The 26,868-nt window shown below is 44.8% G+C and overlaps 1 protein-coding gene across 1 annotated transcript in view; it reads left to right on the top strand.

The window, feature by feature from the left end:
* Positions 1-22,698: 22,698 nt before the first annotated feature.
* The window catches only part of STRN (striatin), an 80,298-nt gene continuing 76,128 nt past the window's right edge, over positions 22,699-26,868 (top strand). The window contains exon 1 of the mRNA XM_069954143.1: positions 22,699-23,230. Within this exon, the coding sequence (XP_069810244.1) occupies positions 22,973-23,230 (258 nt within the window). The 5' untranslated portion in view covers positions 22,699-22,972. The remainder of the gene's footprint in view (positions 23,231-26,868) is intronic.

The following is a 26,868-nucleotide window of genomic DNA, read 5'->3' as shown; positions in this document are numbered from 1 at the left end:
AGCCATCTATAAGGGGGTAATACAGGGGGAGCCATCTATAAGGGGGTAATACAGGGGGAGCCATCTATAAGGGGGTAATACAGGGGGAGCCATCTATACGGGGGGGATACAGGGGGAGCCATCTATACGGGGGGGATACAGGGGGAGCCATCTATAAGGTGGGGATTAAGGGGGGAGCCATCTATAAGGGGGGGATACAGGGGGGAGCCATCTATACGAGGGGGGGGGATACAGGGGGGAGCCATCTATAAGGGGGTAATACAGGGGGAGCCATCTATAAGGGGGTAATACAGGGGGAGCCATCTATACGGGGGGGATACAGGGTGAGCCATCTATAAGGGGGGGATACAGGGGGGAGCCATCTATAAGGGGGGATACAGGGGGAAGCCATCTATAAGGGGGTAATACAGGGGGAGCCATCTATAAGGGGCCAATACAGATGTGCAGTGTGTAGAGAGATGAGGATGGTGACAGAGTGTGGAGCCTAATATGTATGTCTGGCAGATTCTGTGGATTCGTGGCTCGAAGAAGTTCTCATAAAGGCCCAGGGCAAATGGAAAAGAAAATGAAAAGGGAAGAACTCCGATCAGAGAAGACGTCCCCTGTGAGTCACCTGATATAACTGCACTTTAATGTATATGGTGTATAGAGCCTGTGTAGAGCTGGGTACCTCTATATGACTGGATGAGGTGATAGTGATCTGTGTACAGTGGATTAGTCAGTAGCAGCGGTGGGGTTAGTCAGTATGCGGTAATAATATTTGTGGCTTGTTATCTGGCATATATATAGAGAAGGGCAAAACAACATGTCTCATACATACAGAGGAGCAACAACATGACTATTATATTATATATGAACCATGTTGTTTCCCTGTATTCTGTATACATGGAAACAACATGGTTCTCATATATAATAGTCATGTTGTTGCCCCTCTGTATATATGAGACATGTTGCACTGGTGTGACAATAAACCCTGCAGATTGCTGTTGGAAGTGCTGTCTCCATTGCGTTTTTTAGATACTTTGAGGCCAACCTGGTCTGGTTTGGTGAGGCGGCACGCACGGTTATTTTTTGTTTTTGTGCTGCTGAGAAACTGTGTTGTGAATTACAGTTTATGTTAACAATAATTTGTATTTTTTATTGTATGTAATTGTACTGGCTAGGGGCGGGGTTGTAAAGTTGGGGGGGGGGGTTGATTGCGGCGGCCGCGGGGGGTGGGGCCCAATTTGCACCTCTGCCCAGGGGCCCATAATGCTGTTAAGACGGCCCTGACCCCACGTACGTTTCGCTTAGCTTTATCAAAGGATGTTGTATTTGTTCGCCATCTAGTGGAGGCTGCCTACATTACAACATATATACTTTTTTCTATGAGCATTTTCTATGCATGTGCAATATATTATTCCATAAAGTATATATGTATGTCCCCTCACCAATTTCTTTATTGTATGGTTCTGTTTCATCTTTTTTCATTGTTTTAATGAATTTTATTAAGTATTCATTATTTAAATAAAGATTACAATAATATTTATTTTTGATTGTCCTGCATTCTTTGTATACCTTTGTGGACTCTTTTTTGTTTGATCAGGATACATGTAAGTATAGTTGTTATATAGCAGCCTTCAGGAGAGTGGACCTGGATACAGTAAGTACAGCTGTTATATAGCAGCCTTTAGGACAGAGGTGGGGAACCTTTTCCATGTCGAGGGCCGATCGGGCCTTAATAAAATCATTCGAGGGCCGCACTCAATGTTATACCGTGCGCGGCAGTTAGTAGCGGGGGTTTGCAGCACCCAAACAAGGCAAAGTATTGTTCCCCTAATGCCCCTGCTATTGTAGTTAACCCTCTGTGATGCCCCTTGTACCTGATTTGAATTCTTAGTGATGCCCCTGGTAGCCTAGTTAACCCCCCAGCCATGTCCCTGGTAGCCTAGTTAACTCCTCAGTCATGTCCCTGGTGGCCTAGTTAACCCCTCAGTCATGTCCCTGGTGGCCTAGTTAACTCCTCAGTCATGTCCCTGGTAGCCTAGTTAACTCCTCAGTCATGTCCCTGGTAGCCTAGTTAACCCCCCAGTCATGTCCCTGGTAGCCTAGTTAACTCCTCAGTCATGTCCCTGGTAGCCTAGTTAACTCCTCAGTCATGTCCCTGGTGGCCTAGTTAACTCCTCAGTCATGTCCCTGGTAGCCTAGTTAACTCCTCAGTCATGTCCCTGGTGGCCTAGTTAACTCCTCAGTCATGTCCCTGGTGGCCTAGTTAACTCCTCAGTCATGTCCCTGGTAGCCTAGTTAACTCCTCAGTCATGTCCCTGGTGGCCTAGTTAACTCCTCAGTCATGTCCCTGGTAGCCTAGTTAACTCCTCAGTCATGTCCCTGGTGGCCTAGTTAACCCCCCCAGTCATGTCCCTGGTAGCCTAGTTAACCCCCCAGTCATGTCCCTGGTAGCCTAGTTAACCCCCCCCCCCCCCCCCCCCAGTCATGTCCCTGGTGGCCTAGTTAACCCCCAGTGTCTGCCCCAAATGAAAAAAATAAACATCCCACTCACCTTTCCTCCGCTCCCACGCTGTCCAGGTCCTCTTCTCCCTCCTCTCTTCTGTGCCGGTCTTCTCCTGCAGGCGGCGCGCGATGAAATGACATCATCGCGCGCGGCTCGCAGGAGTCAGAAGACGTGCGCCGCTCCGCGCCGCGCTGGTGAGGCAGGAGCCGGCATACAACACATCTTCCTGTGTCTGTGCCAGCTCCTGCCTCACCAGCGCGGCGCACGTCACAGGAGGGCAGGAGATGTACACCGCTCTGAGGGGAAGGAGCCGGCACTCACAGCATCCTCCTGGCAGCTGTCACAGACACAGGAGGATGCCGTGTGTGTCGGCTCCTTCTCCTCCAGATCGGCGCATGTCACAGGGAAGCCGCGGGCCACATCCGGAGGTGTCAGGGGCCGGATGCGGCCCGCGGGCCGGAGGTTCCCCACCCCTGCTTTAGGAGACTGGACCTGGACACAGTAAGTTAGCTGTTATATAACTGCCTTCAGGAGACTGGACCTGGATACAGTAAGTATAGCTGTTATATAGCTGCATTCAGGAGACTGGACCTGGATACAGTAAGTATAGCTGTTATATAGCTGTATTCAGGAGACTGGACCTGGATACAGTAAGTATAGCTGTTATATAGCAGCCTTCAGGAGACTGGACCTGGACACAGTAAGTATAGCTGTTATATAGGAGCCTTTAGGAGTCTGGACCTGGACACAGTAAGTATAGCTGTTATATAGCAGCCTTCAGGAGACTGGACCTGGATACAGTAAGTATAGCTGTTATATAGCAGCCTTTAGGAGTCTGGACCTGGACACAGTAAGTATAGCTGTTATATAGCTGCCTTTAGGAGTCTGGACCTGGACACAGTAAGTATAGCTGTTATATAACTGACTTCAGGAGACTGGAGCTGGATACAAGTAAGAATAGCTGTCAGTCAAAGAATATCTGAGAGTCAATGCTGACAGCTGCATTTAAGTGTCTGTGTCAGTGCCTGTGTCCCCCTGTCCCAGGTGTCTAGTGGGGGGATCTCCCCCTAGCAATGCGATTGCAGAGGTGAGATCCCTTCTACTGAGCTAGTCGGGGCTCAGCATCGGAATGATGCTGATCATGGCTCAGCAATAAGTGTATCTGGTCTGCTGCAGACCAGAATAATAGAGCACTGATCTGATGGATCAGTGCTCTATTATATACAAAGCATTGATCTCAATGGGAGATCAGTGCTGTGTATACTTGTAATTTACTTATTTTTATAGATCTTCAGCTGCTGTATGTTCTGCAGGAAGTGGTGTATTCTTTCCCGTCTGACACACTACTAGAAGCTGCTACCTGTGAGTCCCTGGATATAACAGCACTGTAATCACTCATATCCAGTTTATAGGGATTATATCCTGCAGAGACCCAGTGTAGTGCTGGTATGTGACCATTACATTAGAATTGTATGGCAAAATAATTGGTTATATTGGAGTCTGTGGTGGATTTATGGGTCATGGTCTGGAGATATTATATGGAGCTTGCATAGTGCTATTTGGCTAATACATGCATGACTATTATTCGGCGATATATTATTATTATGACTATTATTCGGCGATGTTTATACCAGGGTAATATATTTGAGGACAGTGCTTAGACCCGGATTGCTGGGACTGGTGTTGAACCTGCTTGTGGGCTCTGTTTTTTTGGGGGCTACTAATCACGGAGGCCAGAAGTGGTAACACCCACCGCTGGACACACACCAACCGGACCTTGGTTAAGACTAATAAGACGTTCAACTTTACTTATGAAAGTTATACTTAATGCCAATAAATTACAGCAAATAGAAACTGATAGGAGATGATCTGATAGTAAAAGATAACAGTAGCAGGTGTCAGGGATCGGATTGGAGGACGCCTTGCCTAATTTAGTGAGTACTCTGGCGGGATGTGGTGAAGCTAAATAGTATCTTGAAAAAGTCCTCGTACTAACATATAGAAAAATCTCAACAATTTCCTCAACAATGACCACCTTCTGTTCCTTAGTGTCAGGTTTCTGTCCTAATGGGGTAGTACAAGTCCCAGGTATTTGTTACTGGGGGAGCTAGCTAGTAGTATCCCTCATACTCAGCCGAGTGTAAGTCAGTAGAGAGCAGCTAACATGCACTGTGCTCTACTGCGGTACAGCCTTAGTGTTCCTCTCCTTTCTTTAGGTGGTTGACTGTCCAAAAACTAGAAAAAGGCACAGAGTAGGCAAGTAGTGAGACTCCCCTGTGTCTGGCTTCCTGGGGGTAAAGTCTAGCAACCTGTTAAGGTTGAGTCACTAGTGCTGTGGAAAAGTCTGCTCTCCTCTCTGGCTGGAACTACACTAGACTAAACTTCCAGGAAGTGGTGAGTGAGAGAGAGGTGCGTGTAGCTGAACCTAGTATTGACTGCAGCTGTTCTGTGGGAGAGTGTGACACCTAGTGGTTGGAGTCGGCTACAGCAGCTTATTGTCCTAAGTGTGACACTGTAGAGAAAACACTTTTACCTAGGTGTAAGAAAACAAGAAAACACATAGTAGGACACTGCAACAGGGCTGATGTATCTATAGGCAAAGGTCTGATGACACCTCCGATATAGGGGACAGTGTCCTGATGTGGGGGTATGTCTGAGTCAGTTGACAACCCATGTCATGTTAGTATGGCACAGATAGTCAGCTATAGAGGTCATGTGGCATATATATTGATGCAAGGGATTGTGCGGCTCTCCTGAATTTTCAGTTGGTATCATGTATCCCCCGGTCTCTCTGGAGGTGCCCTTCTCTTGCTTTATGCCTAATTAACATATGTATGAGTACACATCATTCATATAGGAATATACAGTTTATATCTGCATTCATATGTTAATGTTTCCTTTGTACTCATACTTCACCAGGGCTGCCTATCTCTGCATTACTATAGTGACTTTAGTTACATACATTCCACCCTGATCATGACTATATATATACAGTATAGACTTATATTCTGATGCCATGTACATCAAGTCTATTGAAAACAATGTACTTGTAGGATGTGCTCACATATGGCAAATCATCAAATCTCCGTCTCATTTATATCTGACCCTTGTGAATGCACATCTGCAGAAAAGCCATACAAATATACAACGGTGCATCTTGATTCCTATATTCTTGCAGTAACATTGCTATCTAGTGGCCATTTTAGAAATTACATTGGATAAAAAAAAAATCTTTCAAATCAACTGTTGTCAGAAAGTTATATAGATTAGTAATTTACTTTTACAAAAAAAAACCTCAAGCCTTCCAGTACTTATCAGCTGCTGCATGTCCTGCAGGAAGTGGTGTATTCTTTCCAGTCTGACACAGTGCTCTATGTTGCCACCTCTGTCCATGTCAGGAACTGTCCTGAGCAAGTTCATGGACATGGACAGAGGTGGCAGCAGAGAGCACTGTTTCAGATTGGAAAGAATACACCACTTCATGCAGAACATACAGCAGCTGATAAGTACCCCCTCCTAAGGGGGTACTTATAAGGATCCCCTCCTTCTCTATTCATTTCAGCAGCTTTATTAATAATACTCTTTGGCCGCCTTTTCCACATACAATTTCATAAGATATTCAGCAGTCTCCTTCATGTTAACAAATCAGCCATATATAACCGTATACCAGTGGATTCTAAACTGAGTGACTGGTAATGCTGGGAATTGTAGTGTATAGAAATGTCAGAGAACCACAAGTGTCCCTCCAAAAAGTTGGGAGCTATGGAGGAAGGGCTGACTACTAACCAATCACAGCTCACCTTTCATATCCTAACAAGCTCCTATAAAAATAAAGCTGAGCTTTGATTGGTTGCTATGGGCCAGTGAGACACATGGCATGGCACATGGCAACCAATCAAAGTTCAGCTTTTATTTTACCAGAGTAATGAGAAATGAAAGCTGAGCTGTGATTGGTTGCTATGGGTCACATCAAACCATATTATTTCGTGTTCTTAGTGAGGCCTAACCATGAGCTGTTTGCTTGGTCACAAGTGTGTTTAGTGACCTCTGCAGTAAAGCGCATTGCCAGTCATTAATGGGTTAATGCTTCAGATGTGTTTACCTGTTGTAACCATGGCAACCGTACACTGTAATAACAAGCGCTTATATCATAAAGAAGGTTCCATAAAGCAATGCGCCGCGCCCTGATCAGTGCCATCTTGGATGCGCCAGAGGACCTTGAGCTTGACCACTTTACTGCCCCCCCTTAATGGAATTTGGAGGTTCTAGCAGGGGAGAAGGGGTGGTCTGCTTTAGACTACCCCTTCATCGAGTCGCCACCTTCTTGTGGACCTGGATCTAGAGGGAGAAGAGATACATCCGCCATCCATAAGGTGAAAGATATTGCAGCCAGATTTCTCTCCCATCCAGCTTATTATATTTATAGTATGGTATTACCCTCTAAGCCCAGGGGCGGGGCAACTCTCCAGCCATGGCTCCCTCGAGGTTTCCCCCACAGGGGGTTTTTCCTCGCCTGAGTGCTGGAGGGTGACTCTTTGTGAGTCAGGGGGTCTGCCATTTTTCAGTGTCATGTAATTTTAAATAAAATTGGGACCCTTTGACACCTGATAACCATGTGTTGTGTCTTTATTTTGCATTCTTTGGTTGACCTTCTATGCTCTTGTGGGGAATGTGGGGAACGTTTACCCCTTCAATAAACAGTGCGGATGGTGCTCCATTAATTCTCTATGGGTCTTTTTAGCCCTTTTTCTGTGAATAACTTTGGGACATGGGTATGTTCTCATGTGCTGTAATTTTCATAAATATGTCATATGGCATTGTTGGGGGTCGCAACGCTGCAACCAGATGTTGGTCAGTGAGGAAAAGCGAAACGCAATACTCATAGGACACTTTTCTGCTATGGTGGGGTTTTTTTTGTTTTTTTTTGTGAAATCATGGCAGGCTATGTGTTTGGTGTATTGCCACAGACTTCTATGGGGGGGAATACTGTTTCCCCAGTTCTTGAACAGAAATTCAACGCCTAGAGTAATTTACACTAAAATGAGATAATGGCAGAAAAAGTGCCAGAAAAAAAAGACCAAAAAGTAGGAAGTGTCAGAAAGTTATAAAGATTTGTACTTTGCTTGGATTTAAAACTCTCCAATCTTCCCATACTTATTAGCTGTTCTATGTCCTACAGGAAGTGGTGTATTCTCTCCAGTCTGACACAGTGCTCTCTGCTGCCACCTCTGTCAATGACAGGAACTGTACAGAGCAGGAGAGGATTTTTTATGGGGATTTGCTGCTGCTCTGGACAGTTCCTGACATGGACAGAGGGGGCAGCAGAGAGCGCTGTGTCAGACTGGAGAGAATAAACCACTGCCTGCAGGATATACAGCAACTGATAAGTACTGGAAGACTTTTAATTAGAAATAATTTACAAATCTAAATAACAGTTGATTTGAGAAAAAAAAACTTTTTGCGGGAGTACATCTTTAAATTAAATAAAGTCAATGAGGAATTAGCTTGACAGTGGAAACTTAGAGTAGACAATGTAAAAATGTTCCATATTAGGACACAGGAGGAGGGGTGGGAGAGGGTCTGCAGCCTGCACAGTATGGCTTCGGAGCAGAAGATCTGACAGCATGTGAGCTCTACCTGGTGAGTTCCGGTACCAGAGGTAAATCTGTGTACATGAAGGATGTTTGTGAGACTGTGTGTATTGTGCATGTGTGTATTATCTATGCATATATGTAATGTGCATTTGTTTATATCTGTATATGATGTGTGTATGTACATATCGTGCATGGGTGTACTATGTATGCATATAGGTAATGAGTATTTCTTTATATCTGTGTGTATATTATTGTGCATATTTGTATGTAATATGTATGTACAGGTTATGTTCATCTATTTGTTACTCCCCCTCCCATACCTAAACCTGCTGGGGACTCAGCTTCCAAGTGTCAATTAAGCAGGGAGAAGCCTCTATGACTCTTTGTACAAGAGAATAAAAGCAGTTTGTATGCTATGGAAGCACAGACAAATATATTTCAGGTACCATGTGTCTTTTTGACCTAACAGCATCCATCAGTGTCAGGAATTTGGAACTGAATTACAGCTGACAGATTCCCTAAAGGAGAAGTCTTGTGAAACTAACAAATGACAGGGAGGCAGGGAGGTGCGTGAAAATCATAAAGAGAGTATACTTACCAGTCCCTGTGCCCCAGTAGCGCTGCTCTTGGGTTGCTCTTCTCACAGCCGGCAGCAATGATTTTTGCCCGGGTTCGGTCTACATGTCAGCTCTGGCTCCTCCAGCAGCAATGTCATGGAAACTGATGGATTGCCTGCTCAGCTAGTCAGTGACTGCAGAGGTGTCCCGTCCCAGACACTCTCTGGCTGAGTGGGTGATCGATTGGCCGAGTATGTGACGTTGCAGCTGGAAGAGCTGCAGTAAGCTGGCGTCTGTTAAGGAAGCGCTACGAGGGAACAGGGGCAGGTGAGTATACTTAGGTTATTATGGTTATTTTGGTTATAATTTTTTCTTTGTGTCAACATAGCCTCAGCGGATTAGAAGAATCTGACTATCTCCCTATAGTGTTCGGGGGGCTGAGAAGGACGATATGTCTCTCGCCAATCTAGCCTGACCCCGGTTAACCTGCCCCTTCTATTGAATATCAGCAGAGCAGAGCGCCCTGTGTGCAATAGGGACACAATAGGGACGGGTTAAATACTTCTAACCTGCCGGTAGTTTCCTCTTTAAGAAATCTGCATAAATAACCATATTACAATACAGTATTAAATGAAGATAAACTGGGGCAGTCATCACATAAACGTAAGAAGTAAAATAGAGACGCAAAGCTGACAAGTACTGACATAAATACCCAGCTACAAACCATTTCATGTCCTATTTAGCTTTTTATAGCACTTCTGCATAAGAGGACTGTAAGAAGCTCTAAGAGTGACGGTTTAATAGTCTTTTAATTAGCTGGGATTGCCGCTAATATCACTGTGATTTGTCATTGTATGTTGTTTATTTTACTACTTTATTCATAGTCACATGACTACTTGTTCATCCCGCAGTACTGAGGCTCCTTATCATGTGTTGTGCAAATAATCTATTTATCATGCAGTATAAATGCCAATTGTTTCCATATTAATACTCATTGTATTATTATTATTATTATTATTATTATTATTGTTTCACATTGCATTTTATCAAGCTGTTTGACATGTGAGGGTGGAAAGCTGGCGGCACATTCCTCAAACTGATCCATGGGTCTTCATAGGTCACATTCATAGTCTTGCTTTACTATTCAATGGCTGATAAACTTTCAAATCAACTTTCAGGTGTACGAAATCCCAGTAAAAACATTAAAGAGGGAACTTGAGTGATTTATTTATTTATTTTAAATCAGTTGGTTGTAGAAAAGTTCTAAAGATTTGTAATTAAAAAATCTCCAGTCTTCCAGTACTTATCAGTTGCTGTTTGTCCTGCAGGAAGTGGTGTATTCTCTCCAGTCTGACACAGTGCTCTCTGCTGCCACCTCTGTCCATGTCAGGAACTGTCCAGAGCAGGAGAGGTTTTCTATGGGGATTTGCTGCTGCTCTGGACAGTTCCTGGCATGGACAGAGGTGGCAGCAGAGAGCACTGTGTCCGACTGGAGAGAATACACCACTTCCTGCAAGACATACAGCAGCTGATAAGTACTGGAAGACTGGAGATTTTTAAATAGAAGTAATTTACAAATCTTAATAACTTTCTAGTAAAAGTTAATTTTGAAAAGTAAAAAAAAAAATCCACTTTAAGTATGGTCCAATAAATAATGAAGCAAGTTTATAGAATGGAAACCTTAGTGTGATACTCCTTGTGGAGAACCAGATTCTGTCTGTCAAAATGTAATATAGTCATAGTGTGGGCTGCAGGCACCCAGGGCAAGGCAAGATACTAAAACGAAAAAATGCTTTTTCAATTAAATATACTGTTAATAAATAAATATATTATATATATATATTTATATATTTATTTATTTACAGTATATTAAATTGAAACAGCATTTTTTCTTTTCCGTTTTGCTATTATAAACGAAAAATAGAAATATGAAAACAAAAATTTGCTGTTTTAATTAAATATTAACTGTTACAGGGAGCGGTATTAGCTAATACCACTAATACCGCTCCCTGTAATAGCTAATATTTAATTAAGAGGACGCCGGGGGAACGTGGACGGGTAATTATGGTATACTATACTATATAAACAATTGTTAAGCTGTTTTACTAAAGCCCATTAAAATTTACATTTTCGATCAGCTACTCGATCAAAAACTAATTTTAGTGCATATAAGTGGCCATGTAAGTGATTACAGTGCAGCTTCAACCAGTAAATCACAGGTGAGAGATGGAAGCCTTTATACCAGAAAATTTTGTCTGATAAGATATATCGCAAACTTTCCAAAATTTGCTTGTAATATTAATTTATGCAAAGTTTGTTGAAAAGGAATTGAACAAAAACAGAATCGATCCACGACCACCCAGATTGTGGTAGATTTTTTTTTTTTAATCTGAAGGCAAATCATTATTAAATTGAAGACAGAACACATCAGGTAAGGATCCATGACATAAATGGTCCCCTGAGGTACACATCCCTAATAAAAAGTGTCAAAAAGTGCTAAAAAAATCCCCAAACAATAAAAATCAATCGAAAAAAACATAGAAGGATATCTTCCTGGGAAATGCATCTCTTCAGTTGCTGCCATATTTTAACAGAACAATATAGACTGTATTTTACACACTGGGATAGATGCAGTGGGAAAGGAAGTATACATTCTATGGAATTGCAGGAGATAGCAGAGTACAGCACTCACCTATCAGCTCCATAGAAAATAAATAGAGTGACGTCCCTTACAAAAACAACACCATTACACGTGTCCAGGGACAATCCAAACTCTGGAGACATGTGGGATGTCAAAAGGAGATATAAGATAATGCAATGTACAGTGGTCCCTTGGATTACGAGCATAATTCGTTCCAGGTCTGTGCTTGTAATCCAAATCCACTCTTTAACCAAAGCAAAATTTCCCATAAGAAATCACTTAAATGCAGACAATTGGTTCCACACCCCAAAAATGTTTTTTTTTTAAATTCTGAATAACATCTGAAAAATCAGCAGCAATTTGTAGATACAGGATAGAGCTGCAGATCCCCATAATGCAGTAGCGTAGAACAGCAGGCTAGAATAGAGAAGCAGGGCTGCTGTCAGAGGTCTGTGTGATCACATGACAGCAATAGTGAAGGGGCGTGTTCAGCATGGACCAATCAGGAAGTGAGAATCACAGAGCCGTGCAGGAGGACAGTGACAAAAACTTTGTATACAGCAGTGTGAATGGCTGAGTGTGAGTGCAGGCACATTATAGCAGCAGTGAGTATACCTGAGTGTAAGTGTAAGTGCAGGTACATTATAGCAGCAATGTGTATAGCTGAATGTAAGTGTAGGCAGATTATAGCAGCAGTGTGTATAGCTGAGTGTAAGTGCAGGTACATTATAGCAGCACTGTGTATAGCTGAGTGTAAGTGTATGTGCAGGCACATTATAGCAGCAGTGTGTATAGCTGAGTGTAAGTGTAAGTGCAGGTACATTATAGCAGCAGTGTGTATAGCTGAGTGTAAGTGTAAGTGCAGGTACATTATAGCAGCAGTGTGTATAGCTGAGTGTAAGTGTAAGTGTAGGCAGTCTATAGCAGCAGTGTGTATAGCTGAGTGTAAGTGCAGGTACATTATAGTAGGAATGGAGAGGATGGGAAACACAAGGGCTGAGAGAGACTGCAGGGAGCAGGAAGGAATGAGCAGGGAATATGTGGGCACATACATGCAGCACTCTCTGTCCGGGGAGAGAGGGGTTACAGCTATGAAGAGATTACCTCCACAGTCCTGTCCCCTGATGTAAGCCCCAGCCTGAAGTAGATCTGCTATGATTTGGAAGGTGTGGGAGACTTCCTGGGTCAGAGTACAGTGCTGTAGACCCCGCTATGCAGACCATGCACCTCCACCACTCCCCTCCCACTCAGTACAGGGAGCTCTTAAACCAAAGCAATGCTCTTACACCAAGTTATAGTTTTGAAAAACTGTGAGCTCTTCTTGCAAAACGCTCTTAATCTGAGTTACTCTTAAACCAAGGTACCGCTGTGTTTACAAAATTGCTGTCTTTTGCATTTTCCATCATGCAGTAAAAGTTTAGGTAATGAGAATACTCTCACAAATGAATTTAGTCAGTGCTTAATGTAGAGAGCTGCAGTGGTTGTCAGGTACTCCTACACATACTCAACTCCCACCCGCTATTCTTTACAGATATTCCAGGCGGCAATGAGTCATCATGTGAGGCAGCAGAAAACGGCAAGTATACGGTATGCCCTGGGTGTCACCATGTGCCCTTGTAGCTGTCTAGCACGAGGCAAGCCTATCAACTAAGGCATTATATCCAATAACATAAATAAATAAGAATAACCACTATCCCCTGACGTCACTATTTTCATGAAGCCACGTCCCGCTGCTCAGTATTTCCTAGTTATGCTGGGAAGGATAAACTGAGGTAAAGTTGCTGATTAATTCATTGTGATTAACCCACCGGGCATTACAAAGTTGCAGCTAGGGACTTGTTTACATCAGCCGTCTCAGAAGGGTGGGGGGAGGAGGGGGAGACAGAGAGAAAAGCTCACACACAGATTTTTATGTCTTCAGCAGAAAGCAGACCAAAACTTGGGGAAGGAGACTGAATAGATAATAACAATTATGGAATGAATTGTTAGTCTCACCATGGGCAGCAACATATCAGAAGTTACGTTTGAGTGGAGTGACCCTTTAACTGGGTATTCCATGATAAAATACCTTGTCTTCTATCCACAGAATAGGGGACAAGTAAGATCACGGGGGTCCGACCTTTGTCACCCAGGGCTCCTTTGTTTTGAATAGAGCCACGGGTATGGCACGTGACCCGCAACTCTATTCATTCCAATGGAGCCATTGAAAAGAGCCGAATTCTGTACTCCGATGCCTCTATAGAGAATGGCCATTTCTGCTGCTGTATTCATAACATAGAGGCGATACAGAGATCCGCAGGGGGTACAGAGGTTGGACCCCCCCAGTGATCTCTCACTTGTCCCCTATACTGTGGATAGGGGACAAGTGATGTTATATTGGACTACCCCTTTAATTACTCCTGGCACAGTTGCATATTGTTAACCCTGCTAAATGCGCTGTAATCAATACTAAGCCTCCCCTAATGCCTGCTATGCGGCACGTTAGCATTAGAATAGACATTAGTCTTGGGAAAGAAGCCTGTGTCAGAAGCATTTCAGCCACCGCACAGTCAAGCAGACAGATAGCTGTCAATCACTGCCAGGCTGCCGCTTCCCCAAGTGTAACAGGCATTAGATGGGACACAGAAGGATGCTCAGTGTCGCAGCTCTAGCTATATGTCACTGTGCTGGGTCAAAGACTTGTGCAACCCTGCAGTACCTGACACAGCCTTTGGTGGCAGCAGAGGGGCTGTGTCACATATTAAAATAAATAATAATATAAATAAATAAATAAGTAAATAAATATAAGTATAAAAATACATCTGCAACAAAAAAATTGCATAAATATCAATTGTAAATGATTGTATTGTGATTTTTCTAGTCCAAGTTTACAAGTTTAGGAGGATAAAATATCTAAAAAAAAAAAAAAAAAGACCCCTCAGCCGTAATACTGTAGATGGAACTCATTGATATGCTGACAAATAACCAGTGAATGATCTGTGCTAGAAATAAGTGTTGCCAAGTGGTCAGTTGGGGGCGTGTCCCTGCACTGATTGGATAGTGAGGGGACACGCCTCTGACTGGTAACACCCAGTTGGCTATTTGGTCATACATTTGTAGTAATCATAATGGAGAAATGGCACAACCCCTAAGAAGAGATGTCCAGAGCTGTGATTGCACAGGGAATACATGGATTTACTACATCCCACAAGTCAGGAGAGGCTTTGGGTTCTCTTTCAGCACTGTTACTTACAATTTCAATTTTCTTCTTCTTGAGTATTGATCACAGAAGCACCTACACAGCCTTACGATCAGGGCTATCTTTGTCATTAGCTGATTGGCATTGCTCTCTTGCATGAGGTCATTCATATGAGATAATCACTTATGGTCAACTGAACAATCATATACTGGATAATTTGTACAAACAATTGCTCCATACACAAGCCATTAAAGGGGAACTCCATCAATTAATTTTTTTTATTTCACATTAGCTGGAGTCAGACAGTTATATAGATTTGTAATTTACTTGTATATAAAGTGACTCTGTACCCACAATCCCCCCCAAACCCCTCAACCTTCAGATAGCTGCCTTTAATCCAAGATCTGTCCTGGGGTCCGTTCGGCAGGTGATGCAGTTATTGTCCTAAAAAACAACTTTTAAACTTGCAGCCAGTGCCAAATTGGCGTGGCCTGTGCCCTAGGCCTGCGACGCCCGTCCGTCCCACCTCCCTGCTCTCTTCATCATTAGGAATGTCCCGGGCAGGATTTCTCTTATTTATTACTTGTCTGAACACTGCACATGTTTTGGATCATTAGGGCACCTGTGCAGTGTTTAGACAAGTGATGAATAGGAGAAATCCTTCTAAGGGTGTTCCTAATGATGAGGAGGACTGAGAGGCGTTGCAGGCCTAGGGAACAGTCAATCTAGGACACACCAATTTGACACAGGGCTGCAAGTTTGAAAGGACAATGTTTTTTAGGACAATAACTGCATCACCTGCCGAAAGGGACCGCAGGACAAATCTTGGATTAAAAGCAGCTATCTAACAATAAAAGGGGTTTGGGCGGCCAGATTGTGGGTACAGAGTCGCTTTAGAAATCTCCAGACTTACAGTACTTATCAACTGCTGTATGTCCTGCAGGAAGTGGTGTATTCTTTCCAGTCTGACACAGTGCTCTCTGCTGCCACCTCTGTCCATGTCAGGAACTGTCCAGAGCAGGAGAGGTTTTCCATGGAGATTTGCTGCTGCTCTGGACAGTTCCTGACATGGACAGAGGTGGCAGCAGAGAGCACTGTGTCAGACTGGAAACAATATACTACTTCCTGTAGGACATACAGCAGCTGATAAGTACTGGAAAGTTGAAGATTTTTAAATAGTAGGAAATTACATATCTATATAACTTTCAGACACCAGTTGATTTGAAAGAAAAAAACTAAATATTTAGCTTGAGCTTTCCTTTAAGAAACTTTGATTTTTAAAATGATCTGTGCATGATTGATGCTCGTTTTCAGAAACTGTTGGAGATATTGGCACATTTACAGAACAAAAAAATGTGGATGAGAACGCTTATTTCAGAGAAACAGCCTTTGATAGCGACCTTGTGTTTCCTGGCAACCAGGCGTTCATTAGATCTTAGAAGCAGTATATCAGTCAAGCTATGGCGGCATTATAATGTGTTCCATCAAAGTAAAGGAATTAGAACAATACCGCCATGAGGAAAGAGAGACAGTCTTCAAGTCAAAAATATCAGTAATAATACAGGACATGCACATAATTCTAACCAGCATGGGAGACCATACATCTGTACGCCTTCTTTGTCTCTATCTAGCAATGTTTTTAGAATGTTTTCTGAATTGAAATACGCAGGTTTAAGTCGGTCAGCTGACTTTAGTCACATGACATGTAAGTTGGTGTTTGGTCGACATACCCCATTTTCTAGCATTGTGTTTTGAGCTGATTTTAAGCATGTATGTTCGCCCTTCCAGGTGCCAGGAGGTGAGCTGGATCAGGTGTATGTCTTTGACCTTTAGCAGCAAATGATGGTTTTCTGTATGACTATCAGTCACTTCACTTTGTCCCACTCTTCTTTACAATCTGGGTGAGGTTTTTGGACATAAGTGCTGTCAGAAAGTTGTATAGAAGTGTCATTTACTTTTATTTAAAAAAAAATCTTACGTCTTTTAGAACTTATCAGCTGCTGTTTGTCCTGCAGGAAGTGGTGTATTCTTTCCAGTGTGACACAGTGCTCTCTGCTGTCACCTCTGTCCATGAGAGGAACTTCGCAGAGTAGTAGAGGTTTTCTATGGGGATTTGCTACTACAGTTCCTGACATGGACAGAGGTGGCGGCAGAGAGCACTGTGTCAGACTGAAAAGAATACCCCACTTTCTGCATTAAATACAGCAGCTATTAAGAAGTAGAGGACTTATTTTTTAATAAAAGTAAATTACAAATCTGTATGACTTTCTGAAACCAGTTGATTTGAAAGGAAAAAAAAATATGCTGGAGTACCCCTTTAAGGCCCTTCAATTGGGTTGAGGTCTGGAATTTGGGACATTACTACACATTGATTATTTTTAGATATGCTGGTGTACTTTCATCATTTGATCAGCTCTCGGTGTATCAATTCCACCAACCGATCCCTCTCTCTTCATGAATATTCATGCAAGTCTTTACAGTAACATCACTTTGGCTTCTTATCACTGCAGAGGCAGGTGGGAGATCAGTGCACTAAGGCTCTAGTACTGCACCAGTGCATCAAACAGCCTATTAATATAATAACAAAAAGTATTTTCACCATTTTGTGGTCTTATACTGGGGTGTATAATATATTGGGGGCCTGGTACTGGAGTGTATAATATCTTGGAGATCTGATATTGGAGTGTATAATATACTGGGGACCTAATAGTGGTGTGTATAACATACTGGGGATCTGATAGTGGGGTGTATAATATACTGGAGATCTGATACTGGAGTGTAAAATATACTGGGGACCTGATAGTGGGGTGTAAAATATACTGGGGACCTGATAGTGGGGTGTAAAATATACTGGGGACCTTATTGTGGGCTGTATAATATACTGGGGACCTGATAGTGGGGTGTAAAATATACTGGGGACCTGATTGTGGGGTGTATAATATACTGGGGACCTGATTGTGGGGTGTATAATATACTGGGGACCTGATAGTGGAATGTATAATAAACTAGGGATCTGATAGTGGGGTGTATAATATGCTGGGGATCTAATAGTGGAGTGTATAATATACTGGGGATCTAATAGTGGAGTGTATAATATACTGGGGACCTGATAGTAGGGTGTGTAAAATACTGGGGACCTAAACATGGGGGATATAATATGCTGGGTACCTGATAGTGGAGTGTATAATATACTGGGGATTTGATAATGGGGTGTATAATATGCCGGGGATCTAATAGTGGAGTGTATAATATACTGGGGATCTAAAAGTGGAGTGTATAATATACTGGAGACCTGATAGTGGGGTGTATAATATACTGGGGACCTGATAGTGGAGTGTATAATTTAATGGGGTCCTGATAGTGGAGTGTATAATATACTGGGGACCTGATAGTGGGGTTTATATACTGGGGACCTGATAGTGAGGTGTATAATATGCCGGGGACCTGATAGTGGGGTGTGTAATATACTAGGGACCTGTTAGTGGGGTGTGTAATATCCTGGGGACCTGCTCCTTTTGTGTTGTCATGACTGGAAAAACAAAACAAAACAAAAAACACTGGTAAAAAGCCACTCTGCATAAACCACACCTACAGCCACACACCCCACAAGACCACACCCACAATAAGCCACACCCCGAGTCAACGCTAAAGTGTCCCTGGAAAAAGAATACAAGTGTTGGGAACTATGAATCACTTTGTATGTACATTTTATATTGTATCAGCCCTTCTGTAAACTTTTCCCTATTTTGGATACATTCCTGGTATGGAAAAATAGGCAAAAAACACTAAATCTCGACAAGTCCAGCTGGGATTTATCTGCGATCGTTCAGACACCCGTTTGTATTCTCTCCCTCAAATTCCACGTGATCCGTCCACAACAAATTCTAGATATGCATATTTGCTATTTTATGAAACAAAACAGAGAAGGGTATGAGAGGCATGCGAAGTATTCATTCATGAACGTTGTGAGATATAAACACGGGGGGGGGTCAAGAACTTTCTGCAAAGTATTAAGTATGTGTCGCGAAGCAAGTTCAAAATGCAACATGCAAAAAATAAATAAATTATTTAGGATGGGTGACCAAAGCATGGTCCTTCATGTGTTTATAGATATAATGGTAAAGGGGGCCTACGCCATCACCAACCATGTGGACCCCCTCCCCCTTTCCATTTTTATTGGCACCCTATATGCCAATGAGGGACAACACTATGATCTCTTAAAGGAGAATTCCAAGCTGGGGTGATTTTTGGCAGAGTGCCGGGGAGGGGGTGCTCTGTTCATGTCTGTTTGCAAGTTATCCGTCGTCATCACTTTTTTCGTTGAGCATGCACAGAAAACATGAGAAAGCGGGAAGAAAAAAAAACAGTCAGGGTCCTAGACAAAGCGATTTTTAACAATTAACAGTAAATGATTGCAAACGAGATTGTTTATCGCTCACCTGAAATCGTTCCCCATATGATAGTCCTCAGTTACGATCGTTGATCTGCACGATAATCGCCCTTTGTAATAGGGCCCTTATGCAAGTGGATGCCAAGGAAAAAAATGATAGTTTTGCAGTCTGTTTGTTCATAAGTCTGTGATTCTACATTCATTTCATAGGACAGATCCGTTCATGGATGAGACAAAAGCAGGTGTGAACCCACAACATTTTGCCCCCCTAAATGTAAAGTGAGTGGCAATACGTCATTTAATATACATCTAAGAGGGGGAGGAGGGGAGTTATACTGGGGGCATCCAAGGGGAACGATGGCGGTTATACTGGGGGCATCCAAGGGGGGAGGAGGGGAGTTATACTGGGGGCATCCAAGGGGAACGAGGGGGGTTATACTGGGGGCATCCAAGGGGGAGGAGGGGAGTTATACTGGGGGCATCCAAGGGGAACGAGGGGGGTTATACTGGGGGCATCCAATGGGAAGGAGGGGGGTTATACTGGGGGCATCCAAGGGGGAGGAGGGGAGTTATACTGGGGGCATCCAAGGGGAACAAGGGGGGTTATACTGGGGGCATCCAAGGGGAAGGAGGGGGGTTATACTGGGGGCATCCAAGGGGGAGGAGGGGAGTTATACTGGGGGCATCCAAGGGGAACGAGGGAGGTTATACTGGGGGCATCCAAGGGGGAGGAGAGGAGCTATACTGGGGGCATCCAAGGGGAGGAGAGGAGTTATACTGGGGGCATCCAAGGGGAGAAGGGGAGTTATACTGGGGCATCCAAGGGGAAGGAGGGAGGTTATACTGGGGGCATCCAAGTGGGAGGAGGGGAGTTATACTGGGGGCATACGGGGGATGAGTTATACTAGGGGCATCCTGAAGGGGGCAGGGGTTAACTATACTAGGGGCATTCTGGAGGGGGCAGTGGTTGACTACAATACTAGGGGCATCCTGGAGGGGGTTAATTACAATACTAGAGGCATCCTGGAATGAGCAGGGGGTTATTTAAAATACTAGGGACATCCTGGCAGTGGAGGGATTATATACATTACTAGGGGCATCTTGGCAATGGAGGAGTTAACAATAATACTATTGGCATCCTGAAGGGGGGACCTTAAAGCTATATAGGGGCACAGAGGGGCTTATTTACTGTATGTTCTGGAGCAAGGAACCTGAAATGTTTCTCTAGCAGATTCTGGATAGAGGATTTGTGGCCAGGAGAAGTCTTTGAGAAAGCCTGGCCTGGTTGGAAAGGAAAAATAAACGACTGATCAGAGAAGACGCCCCACGTGAGTCACTGGATGTAACTGCACATATCTGATGCTGTGTAAACCAATATAATTAAATTTCTAACTATTACATCAAATCTGTAACCGATATCCATGTGAATGTACACTAAGGGGGACATTTATCAAGTGAAAAAAGCGTAAAATGGCCAGATGCAAATAAATTTATTCGCAAATGGCCATTTTGTGAATAAAATATTTGCATCTGGCCACTTTCCACCTGGTACGCCAGGGGGGCGGGGGTGTGGAGGGGCAGAACTTGAGGTGCGGAGTCAAAGTCCGCGCTATACAACATTTTGTACGGCAAAAAATAGTCAGGAAACCTACTCCAGCTCTGACCTGGCGTAGGTTTCCTGATGCGAGCACTGGTGCGCACAGGATTTATGTAGAGGCAGTCCGCCTCAACATAAATCTCCGTAGTGTCGGCGCTGCGGGGACATTTTTAAGTCTGGTGCAGAAAACGCCGGACTTAATAAATGTCCCCCTACCTGTTCCACTATCTTACATTAGACTATGGTACCGACTTTCCTGTGTTAGGTTTTTGGTTTGCCCAACTTTGCTTGAACATTGCTCAGCTCACTTGTCATTCCGCTCAACAGTGGCCGGAGCTTAGAGGGAACATTGTTTGCTGAAGGTGAAATAAATCTCCAAAATCTGAAAATAAAATGGATTTGAACACCTACGGCATTTCTTTCTCTTGTGTTGTACCTTTTTTTAAATTGTTACAAACTACTTGCTTAACAATTGACCAGTAATGAAGTAACTCAGTTTCATCTGGTATAGTACACTCATAGCCTAAAAAACAACAACATGCCAAGGAGATGGAGGAACCAAGTACAACTTTATTTGCTTGACTGTATTGATGATAAATGTAAAACACGACATGGAGACAAAGGAACAGCTGCACATCCCATCTATGGCTGATACTAATGCCGCTAAGCCTATTTAAAAAACAACACCAAGGTGTCTGTATATAATTTGATCAAACCATAATAGCCCTGTGTACCACGTGCAGGTCCCTTGGTTCACACGGGTCCCTACGCTAACTCCACACCATCTCCTGGATGATAAATGTAAGTGATTACAATATTAGTGCAAGTATAAGTTCATTATACAACTGGCACCGCATGGACCAGTATATGCAATCCAATGATTGCTGCTAATAGTGCCCAAGGGAGACTTAAAGGAAAAGTCCAGCGAAAATTTTTATTATTGTATTGTCCCCAAAAGTTATACAAATCCCCAATATACACTTATTACGGGAAATGCACATAAAGTGTTTTTTTTCCTGCACTTACTACTGCATCAAGGCTTCACTTCCTGGATAACATGGTGATGTCACTTCCTGGATAACATGGTGATGTCACTTCCTGGATAACATGGTGATGTCACTTCCTGGATAACATGGTGATGTCACTTCCTGGATAACATGGTGATGTCACTTCCTGGATAACATGGTGATGTCACTTCCTGGATAACATGGGGATGTCACTTCCTGGATAACATGGTGATGTCACTTCCTGGATAACATGGTGATATCACTTCCTGGATAACATGGTGATGTCACTTCCTGGATAACACGATGATGTCACGATCCGACGATGGCAGAGGGATGCTCAGTGTCCCTCCAGTGCTCTGTGTTCCTCAGTCACTCGCCCAATGTAAATTGAAAAGTTTAAATCACCCCCTTAATCATTTTATATATAAAATGCATAAAAAGTAAATAATTATATATATCGTACCATGCGTAATTGTTCAATCTAGTCAAATATAACAAAAGTGAACAGTGTAAGCGAAAAAAACAAAAAAGTGCCAGGATTGCTGCTTTATGCTACAATATATATCATGAAACAAATACTGAAAAGAAAAATACAGTAAGGGCCTTTTCATACTACGGAAATTCTGTGCGGAACCCCTGCGTGCGGACTCGCCACCGAATCCTGCCTGCTATCTGCTCTCCGCTCAAAGAATTGACATGTCAAAAGTTATTGATCAGAGCGGGTCTCACGCAGCCCGTCAATAATTTCCCATAGACTTCCATTATGAATATTGACTGAGCCGCCAGCCGGGGAGAGGATCGCAATGCCGCAATTTCTGCAAAAATTGTCCTTTATGGCTATGTTCCCCACAGTATTTTTGCTCAATATTTTGCAACCCAAAAACACAGAAAGGCTATGTTCAAACACAGTTGAAATTAAGCTGATGGACGACATTTAATGGCAAACAACGGCCGTTATAAAAAAAAATTGACTTTCGTCCACTGTTGTCACACTGCCAACACACAGAGAGGGATGCCCCATATCACACCTAGAAGAACCAAAGCTATGGGGGTAGAAGCTGGCATCAAAGTGGGCATTGGAGCCATCCTCATGACAGTGAGGTCTGACCACCCAGGGTAGTCTGTCATTTTGTAAATTGTGTACAGTTACATTTGTTAATAAAGTTTTGTGAAATAAAAAAAAACTAACCAGGAAGAATCGGCGCTAAGGGCGGTGCCGAACCTTACGGCTTGTGGTCGTACGTGACGTCACGGCGCCGCTGTCAGAGAGGCAGGAGACCCGCCCAGGCAGCCGCTTCTCTTCCTTCGAGTGTGGGCGGCAGCGGAGCCCGGGTGTTGGGTGCAGAACGGCGGCGGACGGGACCTATGTGACGTGAGGCGGCCAGTGCGGAGTCGCAGCGTTACCGCCTGTGTGAGCGCCCGTCCCTCCTCCTGCTGCCGGCGGCTCCTCAGTCTCCTCTGTAGGGATCGGTGGCGGCCGCTCGGTGGTAACCGCGGCCCCTGCTGCGAGGGCGGCCATGGACGAGCAGGCGGGGCCCGGCGTCTTCTTCAACAACAATAACAATTCGCTGCTGTCCGGTGCGGGGCCCGGGAAAGGCTTCGAGGCCGGGGCTGGAGATGCGGCCTCAGCGGCTGGCGGAGCGGGAGGAGGCGGCACCGGGGCGGCGGGCCGGGCCCAGTACAGCATCCCCGGCATCCTGCACTTCTTACAGCACGAGTGGGCCCGCTTCGAGGTGGAGAGAGCGCAATGGGAGGTGGAGCGGGCCGAGCTGCAGGTAACATCACGGAGGGGCTGATATATACTGTATACAGGGTGAGGGGCCGAGCTGCAGGTAACATCACGGAGGGGGGTATACTGTATACAGGGTGAGGGGCTGATATACTGTATACAGGGTGAGGGGCTGATATATACTGTATACAGGGTGAGGGGCCGAGCTGCAGGTAACACCACGGAGGGGGGTATACGGTATACAGGGTGAGGGGCTGATATATACTGTATACAGGGTGAGGGGCTGATATACTGTATACAGGGTGAGGGGCTGATATACTGTATACAGGGTGAGGGGCTGATATATACTGTATACAGGGTGAGGGGCCGAGCTGCAGGTAACATCACGGAGGGGGGTATACGGTATACAGGGTGAGGGGCTGATATATACTGTATACAGGGTGAGGGGCTGATATATACTGTATACAGGGTGAGGGGCCGAGCTGCAGGTAACATCACGGAGGGGGGTATACGGTATACAGGGTGAGGGGCTGATATACTGTATACAGGGTGAGGGGCTGATATACTGTATACAGGGTGAGGGGCTGATATATACTGTATACAGGGTGAGGGGCCGAGCTGCAGGTAACATCACGGAGGGGCTGATATACTGTATACAGGGTGAGGGGCTGATATACTGTATACAGGGTGAGGGGCTGATATATACTGTATACAGGGTGAGGGGCTGATATATACTGTATACAGGGTGAGGGGCTGATATATACTGTATACAGGGTGAGGGGCTGATATATACTGTATACAGGGTGAGGGGCTGATATATACTGTATACAGGGTGAGGGGCTGATATATACTGTATACAGGGTGAGGGGCTGATATATACTGTATACAGGGTGAGGGGCTGATATATACTGTATACAGGGTGAGGGGCCGAGCTGCAGGTAACATCACGGAGGGGCTGATATACTGTATACAGGGTGAGGGGCCGATATATACTGTATACAGGGTGAGGGGCCGAGCTGCAGGTAACATCACGGAGGGGGGTATACAGGGTGAGGGGCTGATATATACTGTATACAGGGTGAGGGGCCGAGCTGCAGGTAACATCACGGAGGGGCTGATATACTGTATACAGGGTGAGGGGCCGATATATACTGTATACAGGGTGAGGGGCCGAGCTGCAGGTAACACCACGGAGGGGCTGATATATACTGTATACAGGGTGAGGGGCTGATATATACTGTATACAGGGTGAGGGGCTGATATACTGTATACAGGGTGAGGGGCCGAGCTGCAGGTAACATCACAGAGGGGCTGATATACTGTATACAGGGTGAGGGGCTGATATACTGTATACAGGGTGAGGGGCTGATATATACTGTATACAGGGTGAGGGGCCGAGCTGCAGGTAACATCACGGAGGGGCTGATATATACTGTATACAGGGTGAGGGGGAGTATACTGTATACAGGGTGAGGGGCCGAGCTGCAGGTAACACCACGGAGGGGGGTATACGGTATACAGGGTGAGGGGCTGATATATACTGTATACAGGGTGAGGGGCTGATATATACTGTATACAGGGTGAGGGGCCGAGCTGCAGGGAACATCACGGAGGGGGGTATACGGTATACAGGGTGAGGGGCTGATATATACTGTATACAGGGTGAGGGGCCGAGCTGCAGGTAACATCACGGAGGGGGGTATACGGTATACAGGGTGAGGGGCTCATATACTGTATACAGGGTGAGGGGCTGATATACTGTATACAGGGTGAGGGGCTGATATACTGTATACAGGGTGAGGGGCTGATATACTGTATACAGGGTGAGGGGCTGATATACTGTATACAGGGTGAGGGGCTGATATACTGTATACAGGGTGAGGGGCTGATATATACTGTATACAGGGTGAGGGGCCGAGCTGCAGGTAACATCACGGAGGGGCTGATATATACTGTATACAGGGTGAGGGGGAGTATACTGTATACAGGGTGAGGGGCCGAGCTGCAGGTAACACCACGGAGGGGCTGATATACTGTATACAGGGTGAGGGGCCGAGCTGCAGGTAACATCACGGAGGGGGGTATACGGTATACAGGGTGAGGGGCTGATATATACTGTATACAGGGTGAGGGGCTGATATATACTGTATACAGGGTGAGGGGCCGAGCTGCAGGTAACATCACGGAGGGGGGTATACGGTATACAGGGTGAGGGGCTGATATATACTGTATACAGGGTGAGGGGCCGAGCTGCAGGTAACATCACGGAGGGGGGTATACGGTATACAGGGTGAGGGGCTCATATACGGTATACAGGGTGAGGGGCTGATATACTGTATACAGGGTGAGGGGCTGATATACTGTATACAGGGTGAGGGGCTGATATACTGTATACAGGGTGAGGGGCTGATATACTGTATACAGGGTGAGGGGCTGATATACTGTATACAGGGTGAGGGGCTGATATACTGTATACAGGGTGAGGGGCTGATATACTGTATACAGGGTGAGGGGCTGATATACTGTATACAGGGTGAGGGGCTGATATACTGTATACAGGGTGAGGGGCTGATATACTGTATACAGGGTGAGGGGCTCATATACTGTATACAGGGTGAGGGGCTCATATACTGTATACAGGGTGAGGGGCTCATATACTGTATACAGGGTGAGGGGCTCATATACTGTATACTGAGGGGCCGAGCTGCAGGTAACACCATGGGCTCTGTGAGGGGGAGTATACTGTATACAGGGTGAGGGGCTGATATATACTGTATACAGGGTGAGGGGCCGAGCTGCAGGTAACACGGGGTCTGTCACTGAGGGGGAGTATACTGTATACAGGGTGAGGGGCTGAACTGCAGGTAACACCACAGAGGGGGAGTATACTGTATACAGGGTGAGGGAGAGTATACGGTATACAGGGTGAGGGGCTGATATACGGTATACAGGGTGAGGGGCTGATATACTGTATACAGGGTGAGGGGCTGAGCTGCAGGTAACACCACAGAGGGGGAGTATACTGTATACAGGGTGAGGGAGAGTATACGGTATACAGGGTGAGGGGCTGATATACGGTATACAGGGTGAGGGGCTGATATACTGTATACAGGGTGAGGGGCTGATATACTGTATACAGGGTGAGGGGCTGATATACTGTATACAGGGTGAGGGGCTGATATACTGTATACAGGGTGAGGGGCTGATATACTGTATACAGGGTGAGGGGCTGATATACTGTATACAGGGTGAGGGGCTGATATACTGTATACAGGGTGAAGGGCTCATATACTGTATACTGAGGGGCCAAGCTGCAGGTAACACCACGGGATCGGTCACTGAGGGGGAGGGGGGTATACTGTATACAGGCTGAGGGGCTGATATACTGTATAGTACAGGCTGAGGGGCTGATATACTGTATAGTACAGGCTGAGGGGCTGATATACTGTATAGTACAGGCTGAGGGGCTGATATACTGTATAGTACAGGCTGAGGGGCTGATATACTGTATAGTACAGGCTGAGGGGCTGATATACTGTATAGTACAGGCTGAGGGGCTGATATACTGTATAGTACAGGCTGAGGGGCTCATATACTGTATAGTACAGGCTGAGGGGCTCATATACTGTATAGTACAGGCTGAGGGGCTCATATACTGTATAGTACAGGCTGAGGGGCTCATAT

This window comes from Dendropsophus ebraccatus, chromosome 15 (genome assembly GCF_027789765.1).
Source record: "Dendropsophus ebraccatus isolate aDenEbr1 chromosome 15, aDenEbr1.pat, whole genome shotgun sequence".
Taxonomy (NCBI): domain Eukaryota; kingdom Metazoa; phylum Chordata; class Amphibia; order Anura; family Hylidae; genus Dendropsophus; species Dendropsophus ebraccatus.
This window is presented reverse-complemented; position numbering and strand designations above follow the sequence as displayed.